Raw genomic sequence first — 18,770 nt, 5'->3', positions numbered from 1 at the left:
TGTGACTGAAAACGGCGGGTGTGGGAATCGGAGAAGGAGAGGGAGAGGGGGGGAGGGAGAGAGATGGAGAGAGAGAGAGAGAAAAACTTAAGAAGAGAACCGATTTTTGCTGCTCCCTAAATTTCTCCCAGACTCATGGGAGGAGAGCAAAATAATATGATGGCAAGGAGGACAGGAGTAGGAGGAGGACATGGAGGGAGGAGGGGGGGGGGGGGGGTTGGAGGAGAGAAGAGAAGAAAGGAAAGGAAAGGAGGGGAAAGGAGAGAAGAGAATATTCATAAAACCATAGAGGATTTTGTACGACAGCAAAAGGTTGTGTGAGTATGAAATGATTATACTTATTTTCTTTTTTTTCACCTATCACACACACAGAAATCGCAGGAATCTGCAACTGAAAAAAGATCATCGACTTACATGTATATAAAACACATTGATGAGGGAGTATCTTTCACTGAGGTGTGATGAACATAATCATGAGCTGCGGTGCGTGGTGGATTACATTTTGTTTGTGTTTTCCGGATCTATGTCTTGGTTTGTGAAATGTGAAGGTGGGAATGTGGATGTTATGATGTGAAAGTCTGGAGTGATGCGATATGCAATGGCATGCGTACAGTAACAATAGAGAGTGAAAAACATGTCAATCTGGCACTCAGATCAAACCAGGCATGTACCACGCAGGCCACACCCGCCCATTCACATTTTTTCAGAAGAACCATGACCGGCCGTCATCAAGGACAGGAGATATGGTCGTAAATTCTGAACCAGTCTGTATGGGCCAGTAACTATTAGGAAAACGATTTATTAAAAAAAATAAAGAGAGAAAAACTGGAAAGTGTATGGACGGAGGGGTGGTGGCAGTGGGCTGTTACAACAGGGCACAAAAAATAACACATTCTTTTGAGAGAAGTCACGACTTGGACGCCAAAGTTACATTGACACATCACAAGAGGAATGATGCAGGGAGGGAGGGACGGAGAGAGGGGGAGAGAGGAATGGACGTACAGGGGAAAGTTTTAAGACTTTTTTTTGTTCATTATTACACAATATTCTTCAATATGTTTACAGTCTGAGACGAATAAGAGTAGGAATCTGAAAACTGTGCACATAAATGAAGACGATAGAGTAACCTAAATCTATAGCTTATTTTAGTTTAGTTGAAATGTGATTCAAGTGCAAAGGTAAAGTGAAAGAAAGAAAGATCTGTCTGTGTTCATTAGCCTTGTATGATGTTGAACTTGTGAGCATATTGTCCTGTTCCCCCATAACAAAATGTCCAACTTCAATTTGAGCCTCAAGGTGAACTCAAAACAAAAACACACGCAGTTGTTGGATAACAGAAACTTAAAACCCCAGGGCTCTATAATTCGTCTTGTTCATTTCCATTTCCCCATCAATACCAAATATCTTCCCCCCAAAAAAAACACGTAGCTCAGAGCTTGTAGATCGACTATTTTCGCTGAATGTTCACCTATATTGGCAGATTGTTCGCCGAATCGCCTATTGTAAGCTAACATACCTAGAGTATGGACGCTAGGAGGGTTCATGTGGTTTAGGAAGCATTAAAAACAAAGTCTACATTTACTGTTTAAGTGTTTTCATGTCAGTAGACTCGCTCTGGGTGAGGGGAAACATCCCGGTCACCCAGAACTGTGAGGAACACTTGGCTCACATTCACACGCACGGTGTCAAAAGGAAATGTAAACAGTATTTAAAAAATATATGGAGACAGGATATTGAACAGTTCCTCTGTGTGAAATCATACCAATTTGGGTTTCTTCTCCGGTTTTCCCTCTCCAGCTCATAAAAACTCGACCTCGTCTTACAAGTCAGCGGAGGATATGGGCACCTTTCCAGTGGTCCTGCTTCTCTGCGGTCTCCACGGTAACCCTGCCAAACAGAGAACACAAATCATCCCGTTTAATTGATTCTAGGTCCCATAGACCGGAGGGTCACTGGCTAGTTGGTTGTCAGGCAACCACTGCTATGCTGGTAAATGGCAAATATGATAGAACTATACAGAGTAACAGAATGACGTTGGTAAATATACTATTCACACTTTCCGAGGAGACAAACAATTTACAATTTAGGCATTTAGCAGACACTCTTAATCCAGACTAATTTACAGTAAGCAAGAACAACACATGGTAATACTACAAATACATACAGGGTTGGATCAGACTTTTAAGATATAGGGGTGGTTTGTATGGTTGCTTTGTAGGCCAACATCAGTGTTTTTTGCACTCTGTGCAGGCAGTAACAAACAAACAAACAAAACACAAACATACTGTATTGTTTGATTTAGGTTAGCCTTGGAGGCACAAACTGTTAGAAACTGTTTGACTTTGACACTTAACTCACCGTTTAACCTACCAGTCCAACATCCAAATCTTGGGGTTGTGGAGCTAGCTTAAATCTTTCCACACTAGATTTCCCAGGAAGTGCAGTTCTGCAGAATTAGAGTTTCATACTGGCATCAAAGCGAAGACTGGCCAATCACAGCGCATCCTTGCCGGACATGCTTGCAGAGACTCTTGGGTAATGAAGTCAAAGATGTTGGAACTTGGCTGCCATGTTATTTGTGTCCAAAGTGGCCACTGATACCCCAAACTATTAACTTTAAAATGAGACATATTGTAAAGCTGTGTTTGCCATCTTTATTTGACATGTTCTCCTCAGACCCCAGACATACAGATATCTGTGGATTTTGGTTCTCAGAAACTGTTGTTGGTGCATCTGAATTGCCATATTCGGCACTGTACACCTCAGGGTCATATGAGAAACAGTTTGACGCCGATCACAGAGTTACAAACACACACACAGATTTGGTGAATTATAGTACACTAGATGATAATAATAATATTACTGGTTGGTTGAAATGGGTTTTCTCGGTTTTATGTTCATAATACTGAAATGAATGGAAACCAATTAACGGCTTCCTTGAAATGTTGAAAACAAAACAAAGCAAAACAAAAAACGGACTATATGCTCAACAGCAACCCCAAGTAACGTAACCTATACAGTAGTACCATAAAGGACTATTCATACTCCAGTTTTAGGTGATAAGGTGACCACTAAACTACTGTACAACATGACGCCACGCCGCGGTGATAAGTGAGTCACCTTGAGGTCACCTTATCACCTAACTGGGGTATGAATAGGCCTTAAGACTAAAGTAATCAATGGGCACATGCCAGATCACATAGCCATAATGAACTCAGAGACCCTTTGGCCCGTAGACCGGCAATCCCTCCGAACCATGGGATCTAGACTGGAGTATATTTGAGTTACAGGTGTGTGGGTTTTTTAACACTGTGAAACAGACCTCCATTGATGTGGTTCTCTCTCCTGCAGCTCTCACAGCTGTGGTCCAAGCGCAGAAGACCGGTATGGTAACACCGCCCTTAAATCAAGACAATGATGTTGACTTGCATGACACAAATTGTGCTGTTTGAAAGGCCATTATTAGGGTTTATTTTAACCTCATTTTATATTTAGGAAAATTAGCCAATCTATAGTATAAGCTCACAACATGCATTGTTATGTGTTTTGAGCTTTATAGGTCCAGTATCTTCTGAAATCTTGGAAATATTTTGAACATTTCCGCGTATAACCTTCCCAAAATAGGGATGCGAGGGGGAAAGTGGTTAATACTACTATACAATGTATTTATTATTTGTTTTTCATGTACTGCAATTCTCTGGTTTTGTGGTACAGACTCAAGACACTGATGTGTTTCCAAGCTGAACTTGTGTTTTCTCTGTCCGTAGACGATGCTGTGGAATCTACCACTAATGAACCACCAAACAGTGAGTGGCTAAATGGGGGGGAGGGGGGTCGGGGGGGGGGGGCTATCTACAACTACACCATGACAACTGTTAGTATTAGTTGTAGATTCCAGTAGAGTAGATGGAGGGCCGTAGAAAATAGTGTGGGGAGCCATCGAAGTTTGACTTCTTTTTTTCCCGCTGCTATATGTGCTGTAGCCAAATATCCTTCTGGGTACTTTTGTCATTGTCATTCAGTACTCCTGCTGTGTTGTTATGATCTCTACCAGCCTGCAGGGAGGAGATGTATCCATGCACCAGGATGTACTCTGTTCACCAGCCCATGAAGAGATGTATTGGTGGTCTCTGCCTCTACAGGTGATGTCTGTCTTCCTATGAAAAACACCTGCACCTCCCCCTGTGACTCATCTATGCTCATGCTACTGAAGTGCCAATGGTCTCTATAGGTTGTTAACCTCACGTCACCAGACTTTAATAGGTTGTAGGTTGAGGCAACCACAGGCAAATTCAGACTGTGTTCGCATAAAACAGGACAGGCCTGCCTTTTTATCGGCAGGCCTGCTTTTAAGACTTTTATAGCGGCCCACCCGTACCTTTAATTCTTTCATTTCAGTTTATTCTTCTTAAGTCAAGGTCATGGCGAAGGTCCAAATTGAGGTTGTGCAAAGTTAATAACAGTGACGAGGTTTGCAGCACTTTTTGTCAGACAATGGGCTTATTCATTCAAGTCAAAAAATAACCCCAAAAGTCCCAAGCCATCATGATACATTACTGCAAGTGTTTAAACCCTCAGTTTATCCATAAGGCTTCCAGAGGGAGGGATCCAAAAAGAAAGTGTAAAAACAACAACATTAGATGTTCTAATGTCCACGCATTAATTACAATGCAGGGATCCATTTAGATAAATTGGGGTAGATAACAATGTTATTATGTTATCTACTCCGATAATAACACTTTGATTGTCTTACTAGTGTTAGGCCTTACCTGGCTGGGACAACTGAGATTCCTTAAATAAACATAAAAAACCCTATTTTTTGCAAATTTAGATGGGCCCAAATTTGGATGTCAGTGGCCCAGGGGCCCATTATCTGATGGTCCCTCTATGATGAAACCTTATGGTAATAAATAATCATTAAAAGTTAAAAGGTCAAGATAAAACTATCTGTCAGGTGGATAAGGCATGATGATTGATTTTGGAGGTATGCACTATGCACTTTCTACTGTAGTTTGTACGTTCCAGCCATGTTTCAAGCTCAGTTTCCAGTTTGCAACAAAGACATAATTATAGCAGGATTGCTTTGAGCTTCAAATGAAGCACTTACGTTTGTAGGTTTCTCGTGAGTTCATGTGATGTGTTCCGCATTGTGCCCTCAGCCTCTCTCGTGTCTACGTGGTCAACAATGAGATCTGCACAAGGACAGTGTGCCAAGATGAGGAGTACCGCAAAGGTAAGCAAACCAATAAGACAAGATAAATGAACTACCGGTAAATGTCTATTAAAGCAGCACTGTGTAACTTTATTTTAATGCAATAGTTACAGTATATTGCATTAAGAAAATACAGTTGGGATGGTTGTATTTTGTCTCCATGCTCTTCTATTGGGACATTTAGATCGTGTCAAAGGTCATGCATCACCTTGACACAGGATCTGATGGATCTTATAAATAAATACAAAAAAAAAACCCACTTACGGTACAAATCTTATTCACTAAAATTATAGATTTCATGTCTTCTTTTTTCTGTTTGGACTTGATCAAACCAATCTGATTCCAATCCAGATAAGCCAAAGATCTGATTTGGGCTGCCAGTCTGAACTACCATACCCAAGTGTCATAAAGTACATAGTATAAATGTGTGTGCAGTGCACAGAGAAACCTTGTCTTCCCTCCACTCCGTTCCGTTCCATGCAGCTGAGCTGTGCAGAGAGCGTTCAGGATGGCCCAAGCGCCTCCAGAGGTCAACCCATAAGAAACGCTGCCGCAATCTCCGTAGCAACCCCAAACCCTGGGCAAACAAGGCCTGATGGGGCCAAGATGGCGGAGTGAGGCGGTCGGTCAGCGATCGAGCAGGAGTCCCTTGGAGACGTGACCCAGGGGCGTCGTCATAAAAACAGCCCATAACACCATAAATCCACCGCTCAGCACCTGGTGCTCATGCACATACACAGTTACACACAAACATATCCATATCCATACTGCATGCACACACACTCACACATGCATATGCAATGCATGTTCACATACACATGCACACTAACAAATACACATGCACGTGCGTGCGCACGTGCAAGCACATACACAGTCACACACTCGCACACGCTCCCTCTCCAGGGTTGTGAGTCATACTGCATCTCTCAGATCTTGCATTAGTCTGTTCTTCTCTCTGTGTGTCTGCGAGCGTCGAGGGTGTGATCAGCCTTTGCTCAGTGTGACTTAGTAGGACACAGATCATATCTTTCATAGTTTACGACCCATTAAGTGTTCTGTAGGAATCAACCCATAGCCTCTCTGATGCGTCACCTCGCTAGCTATGTTTCCATGTAAGTGCTTTTGGGTGGAATCATGTGAATGGTGAAGCACAGCATTGTAAAAGCCAAAAGGAAACAGCAAATTGTTACGTTAAAATGAAGTTATTATGCTCTGTAAAAGTCATTACGCGATTAACAGCGAGGGCAGGACATCTGTACTTCCATGACTTACGTGTAGAAACAATTCGGCTCACATTTGGCCCCATGGTAATCTATTCTTTAAAGATTCAAAGACTTTCCAATTTTATACATTTGGTGCTCATGACAGACATATGGAAGCCACCCACCGCTGTATTACAGTACTGAGTACTTATATGTATGTATGTAAAATACTTATACACAGTATGACTATGTGCACTTTGCATATCTAATAAAAACCTGTTTTGTTATAATCAATTGTTCATCATATCCACACTCATTCCTCGATGGAGAAAGAAAACAGCCACCACACTTCACTGGTTGCTATATAGGAGACGTCTGTTTATATTATTTCTCTTTAGATTTTAATTTACATATACATTTACATACACATATACAGTGTAATTAACAAGTAACACCAATGGGGACATAACATATGTGGTTCTACAGCAAACCAACATTGACCGACATGAGTTAACCACTTAAGATCTATATTATACTTAGTCGTACGGCGGCGGCGCATGAAAATCGGCGATCTACAGGGTCACAACGACCGCGTCACGATACGAGGCGTTGTGACCTTATAGGTCTGACATTTTAGAAAATGTTTTTATTTTATTTTCGAAAGTTTTGCTTATGTCATGCCCAAAATATGGATGCCGGGTTGAATGTGGTCAACTCCTCCACACGCACACTGGGGCCACCTGGGCCCAGTCCACATACTGTACTGTACATCAATCAAACATCTGTCAGGTCTCGTGTGATGTACTGTATGACTCGTTCCCTTTACTGTATCAACTCGTTCCCTTCCCCCCCCCCCCTGTTAACGACAACACCATAAAAGAGTTGAAACTCTGCATCTCACATGGACTGGCTCGGTCGCACACTGCATTTGTTATGAGCCAGAACAACAAAGGCTACTGTAAATCTTAAAAGATACGTCGTTTGAACTAGCTCACGAGCATAAGCCTCTACTAGTAGTATGTATACTGTATAGTGCAACCCGGCCGAAAGGGCAGAGAGGTGGTGAACTCGACCCCTGGGGCACAAGATATGTGAGGGAGAGAGAGAGGTTGTTGAACTGAGGTGACTCACTGAGTCACAGCAGGCATCAACAAACCCCTCTGAGCAGGACATGACATAACGTGAACTAAATCGTCCCTCTGTTTGGTTAGAGGCTGAGATGAAGGACTTTCTCTCTCTCTCTCTCTCTCACTCGCTGACTATGGCTGCTCTTAAAGACCTCATCAAGGTCAACACGTAATTATACAAACGATGAGCCTTTGTGAGCTTTTGGTAGCGGACTAGCGGTACAGGCTTTATTGCCATGACAGACGCCTCAAATCTCAAATGCCTATTCGCCTCTCTCCCCCCTCTTTCTCTCTCTCCCTCTGTATTCTTCCATGCTCTGTCAGTCAGATTAGGTTGTGACTAAAAACAGTGTCACGGTGACCCGTTCCTTGGACCCAGGGCTAGGAATAAAATATCTATCTTCACAACTGCCTTTTCAACTGACACATCATTCTGCAGATCTGCACCAGGATGGGGGCTGCAGTTCCAGACGATAACACTAGAGTGTGCCAGATAGCACTAATATCTAGCCGGGCTAACATAGGCGACCATAGTGAGAGGATGGATTTGAGTGGCTGCAAGCTTCACCTAAAGCATATTCACATAATAAGTTTTGCCATTAGAAATGTGTAACCACCTAGACAGGCAGACTGGCATCGCCGGTCAGTGCATATATAATTAGATTTGGAGGAAAATGAGCTACAACACACACCCGCACGCGCACACCCGCTCTCTCACACACACACACACACACACACACACACACACACACACACACACACACACACACACACACACACACACACACACACACACACACACACACACACACCAAGGACAATAAATCTACTGACACTATATACATAATACAATAAATATTCTCTGTACATAAATTAATTCATTGATTATTATTATTAGTTTCATTATATGTCCCCAAGGGATCATCTTTTTACGATTAGCCCTCAGTCTTCACCCTCTCAGTGATCTGGTTGTTAGGAAATAAAAAGTAAAAAAACAGGGCGCGGGATGTGGGTGGGGCAGGGGGGCACCCGGGCAAGGCGTGAATGAAAAAGATGGAATGGGGGGAAAGTGGAGAAATGGAAGCTTGTGCGACGGACGGAGAGAAGGAGGTAGTAGATGGACGGAGATGGAAAAAGGTGTATAGAGAGAGAGAGGAGAGCGGTGTGGATGGAGTGTGCCAAGGTGCGGCGGAGGGTATGACCTATGGTTTTCCTGGAGGAAATGTCTCCATAATTACCAGCATGTCTAGTTATGGAAACTAAAATACGTGATATGCAATTATAAATGGCTGAAGGTGTCACCTCCCTGCCACACACACGTCCATTAAGAAAAGTATAACATTTAGGGGCAGGGGTTCTCAACCTGTGGGCCGGGACCCCCAGGGGGGGCAAGTGAGCTTGTAGATCAGCTATTTTCAAAATATTTATCTGTCTAACTGAGTCAAACTAAATGAAATGCCTCAACTCCTACATTCCAAGAGCTTGTCAGGGTTGGGGGGTCCCCCAGCTCAAATATGATTATTCGGGGGGGCTGAGAACCACTGATTTAGGGGACGTGGTGCACGAGACAGGGATGGGATTGGACTGTGCAGTCCAGTGGAATGTGGCGCAGGTTTTGTTTGGGAGAAAGGCATTGTGGGAGTCAGAAATGCACAGAAAGAAGCTGGTTTTAGATGATTCTGGAAGAGAGTGACGTATACGTACTGGGTGTGGGTACCCACAATTGGAATGATAATTTTTAAAAAGCACTAAATCAATTCATAGAAAAGACAAGAGAGGTGAGGAAACGAAAAGAGAATATCCCGTCATCTTCTTTCACTGTTCAGTCGCAGAATCAAAGTCTCCCCACAGGTCAGAGCTGGCTGTGGCCTTGAAGCTGTTCGGAGCCTCTGAGGTAGAGTTACTAGAGTCCAGATCTAGCAAGCAACCTTAGAACAACACAGAACAAAATAGGAATATAATGTAATAGAGCTCCGAAGTCCTAACGCCACTCGCTCATCCCCTCGATTCCCCTGGTTCACGGAAGTATAAGCATAAGTATATAAGCATTGTGGTCCAAAAATAAGGGAGGTGTCTCTGTATCGTTTGTGACAGTCAGTCACTCAGATATGATACAGTCTGTTTCTAGCGAAAATGTAACTAATTCAGTAGCAGTAACATAATTTCTCTCAGTCAGTTGATTCTTCATATCCATACGAGTGAAACGGCCGGGATGTTTATTTTTCAAACACAATTCTTATATGAGGCGATCTAAAACCCCCCTATGGGGATTACAATGCAAATAAAAAAGTACATGAACCTGTGGATTTGCGCCCTCTACCGATATTGACATCAGACCTCGGTGCTATACAATTATTACATTATATACTGTACAAGTAGCAGAAAATAGAGAAATGTATATATAACTCAATAACTCAGATACAGATAGATTAGGTATTAGAGACTATGGCAGACATATTAATTTGTGAATTATGAAAAGGGTCTTTGTTAAAATGTTGTACCTGCGTCAGACTCAGTTGCTGCTGGAGGAGATTGCTCCGTGTTGTTATTATCGGGCGTTCTGGAAGCTGGCGGCGGGGCTAGCTTGCCCCCGGGAGGAGGCGGGAGGAGCCCGAAGCCCCCTGAGCTCTGAGGGCGCTTCTTCTTCCTTCCTCCTTCTTGCTAGAGCGGTAATAGAATTGGAGTGTGTGTGTGTGTGTGTGTGTGTGTGTGTGTGTGTGTGTGTGTGTGTGTGTGTGTGTGTGTGTGGGGAAAAAACAGATACATCTACAGTAAACTTCAAGAATATCAATAAATGGTGGACCAATCACAGCTCATGCCACTACTGTACATCAGGGGTTCTCAACCTTTTTGGCCGGGGACCCCCGAAAATGCTTTGGCAACGTCTCGGGACCCCTGCCCCGCCCCCTCCCGACCCCCAATATAAATTGACTGCTACAATAACCTTAATAATAGAGACAATACACCATAAATAAATACTGAAACCATCATCATTAGGGAAGGTGTATGCATGTACTATGTGTACTATATGTAAATTCTTCATTTCCACTTTACAGCCATTCAGTTGCAAAAAAAAAAAAAAACTTTTAATAATAATAATAATAATTTGGCGACCCCTCGAGGGGTCGCGACCCACGGGTTGACAACCCCTGCTGTACATGGTAAGAGCTTGACATGCCAAGGACGACTTTGACTTTGACTTTGACGGAGATGTTCACGGCTCATAATGCTGCCTTGTGGTTACAATATTAACGTTTCAGGTGACTTATAAAAAGATCACGGCTAAAGTTAGCCTAACGGTTCAGGGGTTGTGAATTTGGGGTCTTCAAAATAAAATGTCCGGCTGAAAAGACGTGGCAGAAGCTAAACGCAGCGAGAATCAATTCTGTCAGTAAATTAGTTAATAACCAACCACAGCACAGCAGCTGTTTATACCAGGTTCCGAATACATAACATAGCAATTCCATGTCTCTCTCTCTACACTGTCATGTCTAAATAAAGGAAAACTGTCAAGTTTTCAACTGTCAGGAAATCTGCTTAAAAAGGCAATGCAAACTAGGCATTCTACTATCTGGGGGTGTGTGTAGTTGAAACACAGGGCCATCTTTCAGCCATGTTTGGCATTTTTAGCACTCTCTTTTGGAATATTTGCAGACAAAAACAAAACAAAACATGCAGCATAATCGTTTCGCACTAGCACTTTGCTAGGCTCAACTAATAATTCTAATAATGTTACGCATCAGACAAGCACTATTAGACAGACCATGAAACAATTTAGTATATAATTGTTACCCCAATATTGAGAGTGATGGTCTGTCCCTCTTTAAAGCCCAGGTCCAGTTTAGGGGAAGTGTCTGGGGCCTGAGCCTGTTTACTGAACTGTTCGTCCTGCTTCACCCACCTAGCAGAGAGAAAGAAGGTTCATAGAGAGACAAAGAACGAAGTGCAGAGTGAATCAAATGACAATGAACAATTATAATCAACTCCGATATTCCATTGGGGCACCTTATTGCTGGCTCAACCAGTTAGTGTGCTGACCAATTAATTGCAATATCTCAGGTTCAATTTAATCTCAAACCCTTCCACTTTGGGGGTGCCCGCTGGCCTAGTAGTGGTCCAGGCACAGTAGGATCTGGCCTGACAGCGCGTTCGAATCCTATTCATATGACGACCTTTGCTGCATGTCTCTCCCTGTCTCTCTCCCTCACTTCCAATTAACTATCAATAAAGGCAGAAAAGCCTAAAACAAATAAAAAAATGAAATCCACCTTTTCTATTCCTGTTCCTGACACTTACATCTGGTCACTTACAGCAGTGACCCATGGAGTCTTTACTATTAGCTGTTTGCACAGACATGTGGGTGATCCAGGTGGGTGATCATTATGGCATATTATTTCTTATTATGTTTTATAATGGTCTATGATGGAGAAGCTACTGCACGTACTTGAAGTGGTCCTGAAGTGCAACGTTGAAGTCAAAGGAATCTCCTCTGTCTCCAAAGCCAATGCCTATAAATGCACTGCGGCCTGACACACGCGCACGCGCACACAGACACACACACACACACACACACACACACACACACACACACACACACACACACACACACACACACACACACACACACACACACACACACACACACACACACACACACACACACACACACACACACACACACACACACACACACACACACACACACAGGACAAGATGGTTGCTGAATTACAAACAACATCCTCTTAATAGCAGGTTTTAAGAATATCAAGAGGCACTAGCTGGTTTAGTTCGATTTTTTTTATGCGGTTCATGGCTACTGCCTACTGCTATTTGGATAGTTCTGTACCAACGCGCCTCAAGCCTGGAACGGCTGGTCCGCTGCATTAAGGACACTTAATGCAGAAGGAGGAGAGGACACTGGAGCAGCACGGACATTTTAAGCCTTTTATTTAGGTGCTAGTATACAAAAACGACTAACATTTCGACCTATGCGGTCTTCATAAGAGTCATGACTCTGTCCTCTCCTCCTTTTGTACAGTTCTGTCTTCTTGACAGTTGTCTGACTGCTTAGCAACAAACTCCACCCACCACTGTCATCCTGGATACGGAGAATAAAGTAGCGACTGGAGTCGCTGACGGTTTCCACGGCGATGCCGGGGTATTCGTCCACTGGAGCCTGGGCAAAGAGCTCCCCTGTGGGAGAGAAGGACAACCATCAGTGGTGGACAACGTACTCAACCCCCGAGTACTTGAGTCACAGTATAGATCCAACGCCTATAATTCCTCTGCTGGGAATGGAATTAGTTTCAACTGGATAAAGTGCCCCTCGTGGGCACAGATCTCCACCACCAGGGCAGGTGAGGTTGTGGCCTCCTGGTGGCACTATAATAGGCCAATGTGAAAAGGGTGCCATTTCTTCTTACGCCTTGGTCCTGGATAGCAATTGGATGATTTGAGGCATTTCGTTCCAAAAATCCACCTGTGCAAAAATCCACCAATGTGAAAAGGGTGGGATATAATCCTCAGCCTAGTAGGAAAGTCTGTGAAAGATTTCACGTAAGTTGCACGCTGCGTTCATGATTTGAGGCTTTTTGTTCAAAACGGGCCAATCCTGCAAAATTTGAAAGCCAATGTTAGCCAATTAGGATGGACTATGAAATATCGGACAGATCCGTCTTTGGACAGAATCTGGAGGAGTAATATCCAAAAATATGTTTTTCAAAACTCCTGGTGGCGCTATAACAGGCCATTCTGGAAGATTTGGGGCAGAGGTTCATCATTGGCATCCAGGGAGTGTGCGTCACAATCAAGGGTACCAGGCCAAAGTAGTGGTACTACTGGTACACAGCTGCTTTTCATCCAGGGACTCGAAGGATATGGCTGCTGGTCCGTCTGCCCATCCGCTCACCAACTTTGGTCATAAACAACATAGCTTTAAAACTAATCTTTAAAACTACTGCAGCCTGACCGGATTGCCATTGAATTTGCTGTGTATCTTCATGCTCCCACAATTGAATGGAGAGCTGAAAATGATTTTGGTCACCCCATGGCCTTCCCTCTGGCACCACCATAAACGTTGTGGCTTTTTGAATACATCTTACATCACATGGCAGCCAAGTCTATGGCATTTAATGTATGTTTAGGGCACTAAATGATGACGTAAACATGACGTCATGTGGCTGATATACATCTTGTAACAAATTTTGTTTCATACAAGAATGATGCCTGACGACAGACGCCTTAAGAAGGTCCGGAGGGACCGAAACGTTGCCTTAATTAAAGTAAAACTCATGTACCAAGCAGATACTCTTTTTCCTCATCATTGGTCTACGCACCTATTCATACGCCTCTCTAGGTGTGCGAAAGCTTGTTTCTACAGTTTCATACAAGAAACCAGACAGGATTCTTGTCATGCAGCAGCCTATGGGGTCTATGGACCCCCACCCGTGAGGCGCCCCTCACTTCACACAAAATGTGATTTACTATATATATATTTTTAAATTCATGATACTTTATTTTATTTTACCTTATAGCTTCTTCTATTGTTTACAGTTAATATACAATGAATATAGCATAGCCACTCCCCAATTCTGGCACTAATAATAATTATTAATTTTATCTTTTTCCAGGTGCATACCATAGGCGCATGTCACTCCCAGTCTCTCTCTCCCAGTTTACGGTCTCTCTCCACTGTATCCTATCAATAAAGGCAGAAGCCCAAAAAATATCTTAAAATAAAAAAATATATATTTTCCCCTACAGCTCCACTTTTGAGAGAGCAGGCCTCTAAGGATGGTAATGTTGGTCATTTCAAACCTCTTTGGGCCAGTGTGGTGTAGCTAGCAGCTAGGCTTTTGGAATCTTAATGTTGTTTTTCTTGAACGTGTGCATTCGGCCAGGTAGTTGTGTCCAAAATGTCGGCAACGTTCGAGTATTTTAAAGGTGTACTGAGGAGCATTCTGCCGCTTGTTGCCTATAAAAACAACTTGCAAAGAGCTGTGTTTACAAGTGACATCATTCCCATAACCCAAAGGAATGACCACATGTTTCCAAATGACATCTTTGCCATAACCCAGAGGGACATACAGTATCGGCTGTTTAGATCCCATAACCCAGAGGGACATATCGGCTGTTTTAGATCCCATAACGGCACCTGTCAGCGGGGAGTGTTGGGCGGGAGGAGGACGAAGGCTCTACACTGGCAGGCGAGCCCGTAGGATACAACAACAGCAGGGGGGGTGGGGGGAGTGATTGGGGACTGGGGAGGAATCAATTCGCTTAAAAACTGAATTGGGGAGAAAAATGGGGTAAAAAATAATTGGCTACTACATTTATGAAAAAAGATAAAAATGTCTCCTTTAAAAAAAGTGACATTGAATACAGGGATGAATCATCATGATACTCATATCAAATGTCTCTCTCACTCTCTCTCTCTCTCTCTCTCTCTCTCTCTCTCACCAGAAATCTTGTCCTCCAGCTTCACGTAAGCCACTTTGCCACGGGCTGTGACACGCATGCGTCCTGTCCAATCAGGAGTGTCCAGCTTCCAGTCAGCTGCCCTGTGAGAGACAAAGCCAATGAGAGATGTAGATAGCAGCACACTGTCGCTGGAGCAAAGTCATATAGGAAGGAACCGCAATGAGGAAGTAAATAAGCAAGAGACATGAGAGAAGACAAAAACAATTACTGATAGTTGATATATTTGTTTAGCCTTAATTTTACCAGGTGATTTTTTTTGGGGTGATTTATATATATATATATATTTCTGAGTAAAGCATATTGAATTGTCTTGTTGTTGAAATGTGCTATACTGTACAAGTAAACTTGCTTGGCCTTGCCTTGCCTCTAGCTCGGTGCTACATAGAACCCTACACACGTAGGTCCCTAAACTATAAGCTGAAGGACCAGCTGAGAACCTCTAAAGAACCATACAGGGGCTGAAGATGATCTTTGTACAGCAACAGTGCTGTATTGTATACTAGAACCTCAACCACCCCAAGCACCACTGTAGAACCAATAGCACCTCAACCACCCCAAGCACCACTGTAGAACCAATAGCACCTCAACCACCCCAAAGACCCACTGTAGAACCAATAGCACCTCAACCACCCCAAAGACCCACTGTAGAACCAATAGCACCTCAACCACCCCAAAGACCCACTGTAGAACCAATAGCACCTCAACCACCCCAAAGACCCACTGTACAACCAATAGCACCTCAACCACCCCAAAGACCCACTGTAGAACCAATAGCACCTCAACCACCCCAAAGACCCACTGTAGAACCAATAGCACCTCAACCACCCCAAGCACCACTGTAGAACCAATAGCACCTCAACCACCCCAAAGACCCACTGTAGAACCAATAGCACCTCAACCACCCCAAAGACCCACTGTAGAACCAATAGCACCTCAACCACCCCAAAGACCCACTGTAGAACCAATAGCACCTCAACCACCCCAAAGACCCACTGTAGAACCAATAGCACCTCAACCACCCCAAACACCACTGTACAACCAATAGCACCTCAACCACCCCAAACACCACTGTACAACCAATAGCACCTCAACCACCCCAAAGACCCACTGTAGAACCAATAGCACCTCAACCACCCCAAAGACCCACTGTAGAACCAATAGAACCTCAACCACCCCAAAGACTCACCCACTGTAGAACCAATAGCACCTCAACCACCCCAAAGACCCACTGTAGAACCAATAGCACCTCAACCACCCTAAAGACCCACTGTAGAACCAATAGCACCTCAACCACCCTAAAGACCCACTGTAGAACCAATAGCACCTCAACCACCCCAAAGACTCACCCACTGTAGAACCAATAGCACCTCAACCACCCCAAAGACCCACTGTAGAACCAATAGCACCTCAACCACCCCAAAGACCCACTGTAGAACCAATAGCACCTCAACCACCCCAAAGACTCACTGTAGAACCAATAACACCTGAACCACCCCAAAGACCCACTGTAGAACCAATAGCACCTCAACCACCCTAAAGACCCACTGTAGAACCAATAGCACCTCAACCACCCCAAAGACCCACTGTAGAACCAATAGCACCTCAACCACCCCAAAGACTCACCCACTGTAGAACCAATAGCACCTCAACCACCCCAAAGACCCACTGTAGAACCAATAGCACCTCAACCACCCCAAAGACCTACTGTAGAACCAATAGCACCTCAACCACCCCAAAGACCCACTGTAGAACCAATAGCACCTCAACCACCCCAAAGACTCACTGTAGAACCAATAGCACATCAACCACCCCAAAGACCCACCACTGTAGAACCAATAGCACCTCAACCACCCCAAAGACCCACTGTAGAACCAATGTACTGAAGACACATTTTTTGTGACTCATGAGGAAGATCACAAGATCCGAAACATCAGTCATTTCTTGTACTACAGTAGCACCTGAATAAAAAAGGCTTAAACTGTCCTTACCACTGTTATGTGTAATGTATGCATGCATGGTCTATATGCACGGGTCTATAACAGCATTTCCCAACTTCCAACCTGTGGGCAAAGGATGGTACTGTTACCGCAAGCCTTAGCCGAGGGTATTGCAAGTGGGCCCCAAATAATTGCCAATGATCCTTTGAGGGGGGGGAAAAACATGATACTGTACGTAGTTTGTGTTTAAAAACTTGAAAACATGTTCAGTTGGTGGGTGGGCCGCAAATACTTTTTACATTTTCAAATGGGCCCTGATTGAGAAGATGTTGGGAACCACTGGTCTATAACATTTGAAAATGGAAGTTAGCTATAGAGACACCATCTGTGTTACTAACTAGGCTAATTGTTTTAAAATGTCTGTTGATATTAGAGCAGTGCATGGTGGCTGGTGGTCCTGGAGTGGATGTGGATTAGGGTCACAAATATTATGTCCTAATAATAGGCTACATAATTCATTCCTAATGCTTGCAATCTGTGTGTGTGTGTGTGTGTGTGTGTGTGTGTGTGTGTGTGTGTGTGTGTGTGTGTGTGTGTGTGTGTGTGTGTGTGTGTGTGAGAGAGAGAGAGAAACGCGACGTGACTATATTGGGACGAGCACGACACGTCTCTGACCTAGGGGGTTGAAGCTATGACGTCATCGTCGCCCTTACTACTACTAGATCTAGATCACGACACACACGCAGTGCGTGGTCGCTGGTTAAACAATCAATCATAATATAACATGTCTCACGTGTCACTATAATCACAGACCTATGGCCGCTACTGTTTGGTTGTTTGATCTTAACGGGCTCCAGCCTATGGGGTGGAGGATATGCGAGATCACATTGAACCACCCAATACCTGCACCGTATGTATGTAAACAATCAACTTATCTTTGTGCGGCCACTGAACCGCGTCGATGCCTCACGTTTTTTATTGGCTCTTTCTTAGGACATATAGACATATTGTGCTGCTGGTTCGTATATGTGTCAAGTGAGAGTCAGAAAGACCATCTCTGCCTGGCTAAAAGTCACGTTCGTGCGCCGTCAGCAGTATTTCTGCGTGTTGTTGGGACTGGGAGTGCAGCGCAGGCTGACAGACATGCAGTGACACACAGACAGTGACAGGTTACAACACACACAGCAGGTGGATGGGTGGAGGGATGTAGCAGCCTATCGTCCACACATTTAACGTTAACCTTGACTGTAGGATCGCCCCGAGCTAGTCGTAAACACTGTGTTTATGTTTCCGTGACCTTCGACGCGCAATTACGCGCAACCACAACCGACATAAGTAACGGACACCGCGTTGAGGATGCAATGCATGATGGATGGCACCCTGGTGGGGTATAGCTATAGTTGATGCTCACGGTCTCTGTCCACATCAACGGCCGCTGTTTCTAAACGGGTCAGGATGTTGATGGATGGTTATGGTCATGGTGAGCCACTCACCTGACACTCCGGTTCGACGCCCTCGGTGGGATCCGGTAAACACAGACATCGGGTTTCACACAGAGGATCGACTCGTACTCGCCCTCGGTCGCCATCTTGACTCGTTAATAATTCATTCGGTGTCTGTCCGTGAGAGCGGTGCCCGTGTGTGTGTGTGTGTGTGTGTGTGTGTGTGTGCGTTGAATGCGACGTGAGCGTAATAGACAGTGTAGATGCGCACCTGCGCACCCGTTATCTCCTGAAATATTACAATGTATAACCTACGCGCCGGCGGCCGTGGGCCGCAGCCTAGAGCCTACCATGTATGAAACGCGAAATTA

The 18,770-nt window shown here is 44.1% G+C and overlaps 2 protein-coding genes across 4 annotated transcripts; one reads left to right on the top strand and one right to left on the bottom strand.

Annotated features, from left to right (window-relative positions):
- Positions 1 to 203: 203 nt before the first annotated feature.
- mfap5 (microfibril associated protein 5) lies at positions 204 to 6,702 on the top strand. 2 transcript variants are annotated; one of them, XM_079504823.1, is made up of 7 exons: positions 204 to 317; positions 1,798 to 1,881; positions 3,352 to 3,384; positions 3,768 to 3,806; positions 4,055 to 4,142; positions 5,160 to 5,233; positions 5,696 to 6,702. In XM_079504823.1, exons 2-7 carry the CDS (start codon positions 1,839 to 1,841, stop codon positions 5,806 to 5,808), a joined length of 390 nt encoding a protein of 129 aa, XP_079360949.1. In that variant the 5' UTR covers positions 204 to 317; positions 1,798 to 1,838; the 3' UTR covers positions 5,809 to 6,702. The 2 variants fall into 2 exon arrangements, with proteins under 2 accessions (XP_079360949.1, XP_079360950.1); XM_079504824.1 differs by having other exon boundaries at positions 221 to 312.
- Positions 6,703 to 7,078: 376 nt separating this feature from the next.
- Positions 7,079 to 18,590, bottom strand: LOC306925556 (adaptin ear-binding coat-associated protein 1-like). Of its 2 annotated transcripts, XM_079504459.1 has the most exons (8): positions 18,451 to 18,560; positions 17,009 to 17,080; positions 15,000 to 15,100; positions 12,630 to 12,734; positions 11,986 to 12,067; positions 11,334 to 11,442; positions 10,043 to 10,202; positions 7,079 to 9,469 (listed from the first exon to the last, which is right to left on the bottom strand). In XM_079504459.1, exons 3-8 carry the CDS (start codon positions 15,055 to 15,057, stop codon positions 9,357 to 9,359), a joined length of 627 nt encoding a protein of 208 aa, XP_079360585.1. In that variant the 5' UTR covers positions 15,058 to 15,100; positions 17,009 to 17,080; positions 18,451 to 18,560; the 3' UTR covers positions 7,079 to 9,356. The 2 variants fall into 2 exon arrangements, with proteins under 2 accessions (XP_079360585.1, XP_079360584.1); XM_079504458.1 differs by lacking the exon at positions 17,009 to 17,080 and having other exon boundaries at positions 18,451 to 18,590.
- Positions 18,591 to 18,770: the final 180 nt, after the last annotated feature.

Source organism: Electrona antarctica (genome assembly GCF_951216825.1).
Source record: "Electrona antarctica genome assembly, chromosome: 6".
NCBI lineage: Eukaryota > Metazoa > Chordata > Actinopteri > Myctophiformes > Myctophidae > Electrona > Electrona antarctica.
Note: the sequence above shows the minus strand (reverse complement) of the source record. Positions and strands in the feature narration are given on the sequence as shown.

What these genes read in the sequence shown, in the direction of transcription:
- LOC306925556 (XM_079504458.1), bottom strand. Translation starts at nt 18,545, where the DNA reads ATGGCGACCGAGGGCGAGTACGAGTCGATCCTCTGTGTGAAACCCGAT. An exon ending in GCGTCGAACCGGAGTGTCAG is followed by an intron (nt 15,101 to 18,450) that starts GTGAGTGGCTCA and finishes TGTCTCTCACAG; the next exon opens with GGCAGCTGACTGGAAGCTGG. An exon ending in AGCAACTGAGTCTGACGCAG is followed by an intron (nt 9,470 to 10,042) that starts GTACAACATTTT and finishes TGTTGTTCTAAG; the next exon opens with GTTGCTTGCTAGATCTGGAC.
- mfap5 (XM_079504823.1), top strand. Translation starts at nt 1,839, where the DNA reads ATGGGCACCTTTCCAGTGGTCCTGCTTCTCTGCGGTCTCCACG. An exon ending in GCTTCTCTGCGGTCTCCACG is followed by an intron (nt 1,882 to 3,351) that starts GTAACCCTGCCA and finishes TCTCTCCTGCAG; the next exon opens with CTCTCACAGCTGTGGTCCAA. An exon ending in CACTAATGAACCACCAAACA is followed by an intron (nt 3,807 to 4,054) that starts GTGAGTGGCTAA and finishes GATCTCTACCAG; the next exon opens with CCTGCAGGGAGGAGATGTAT.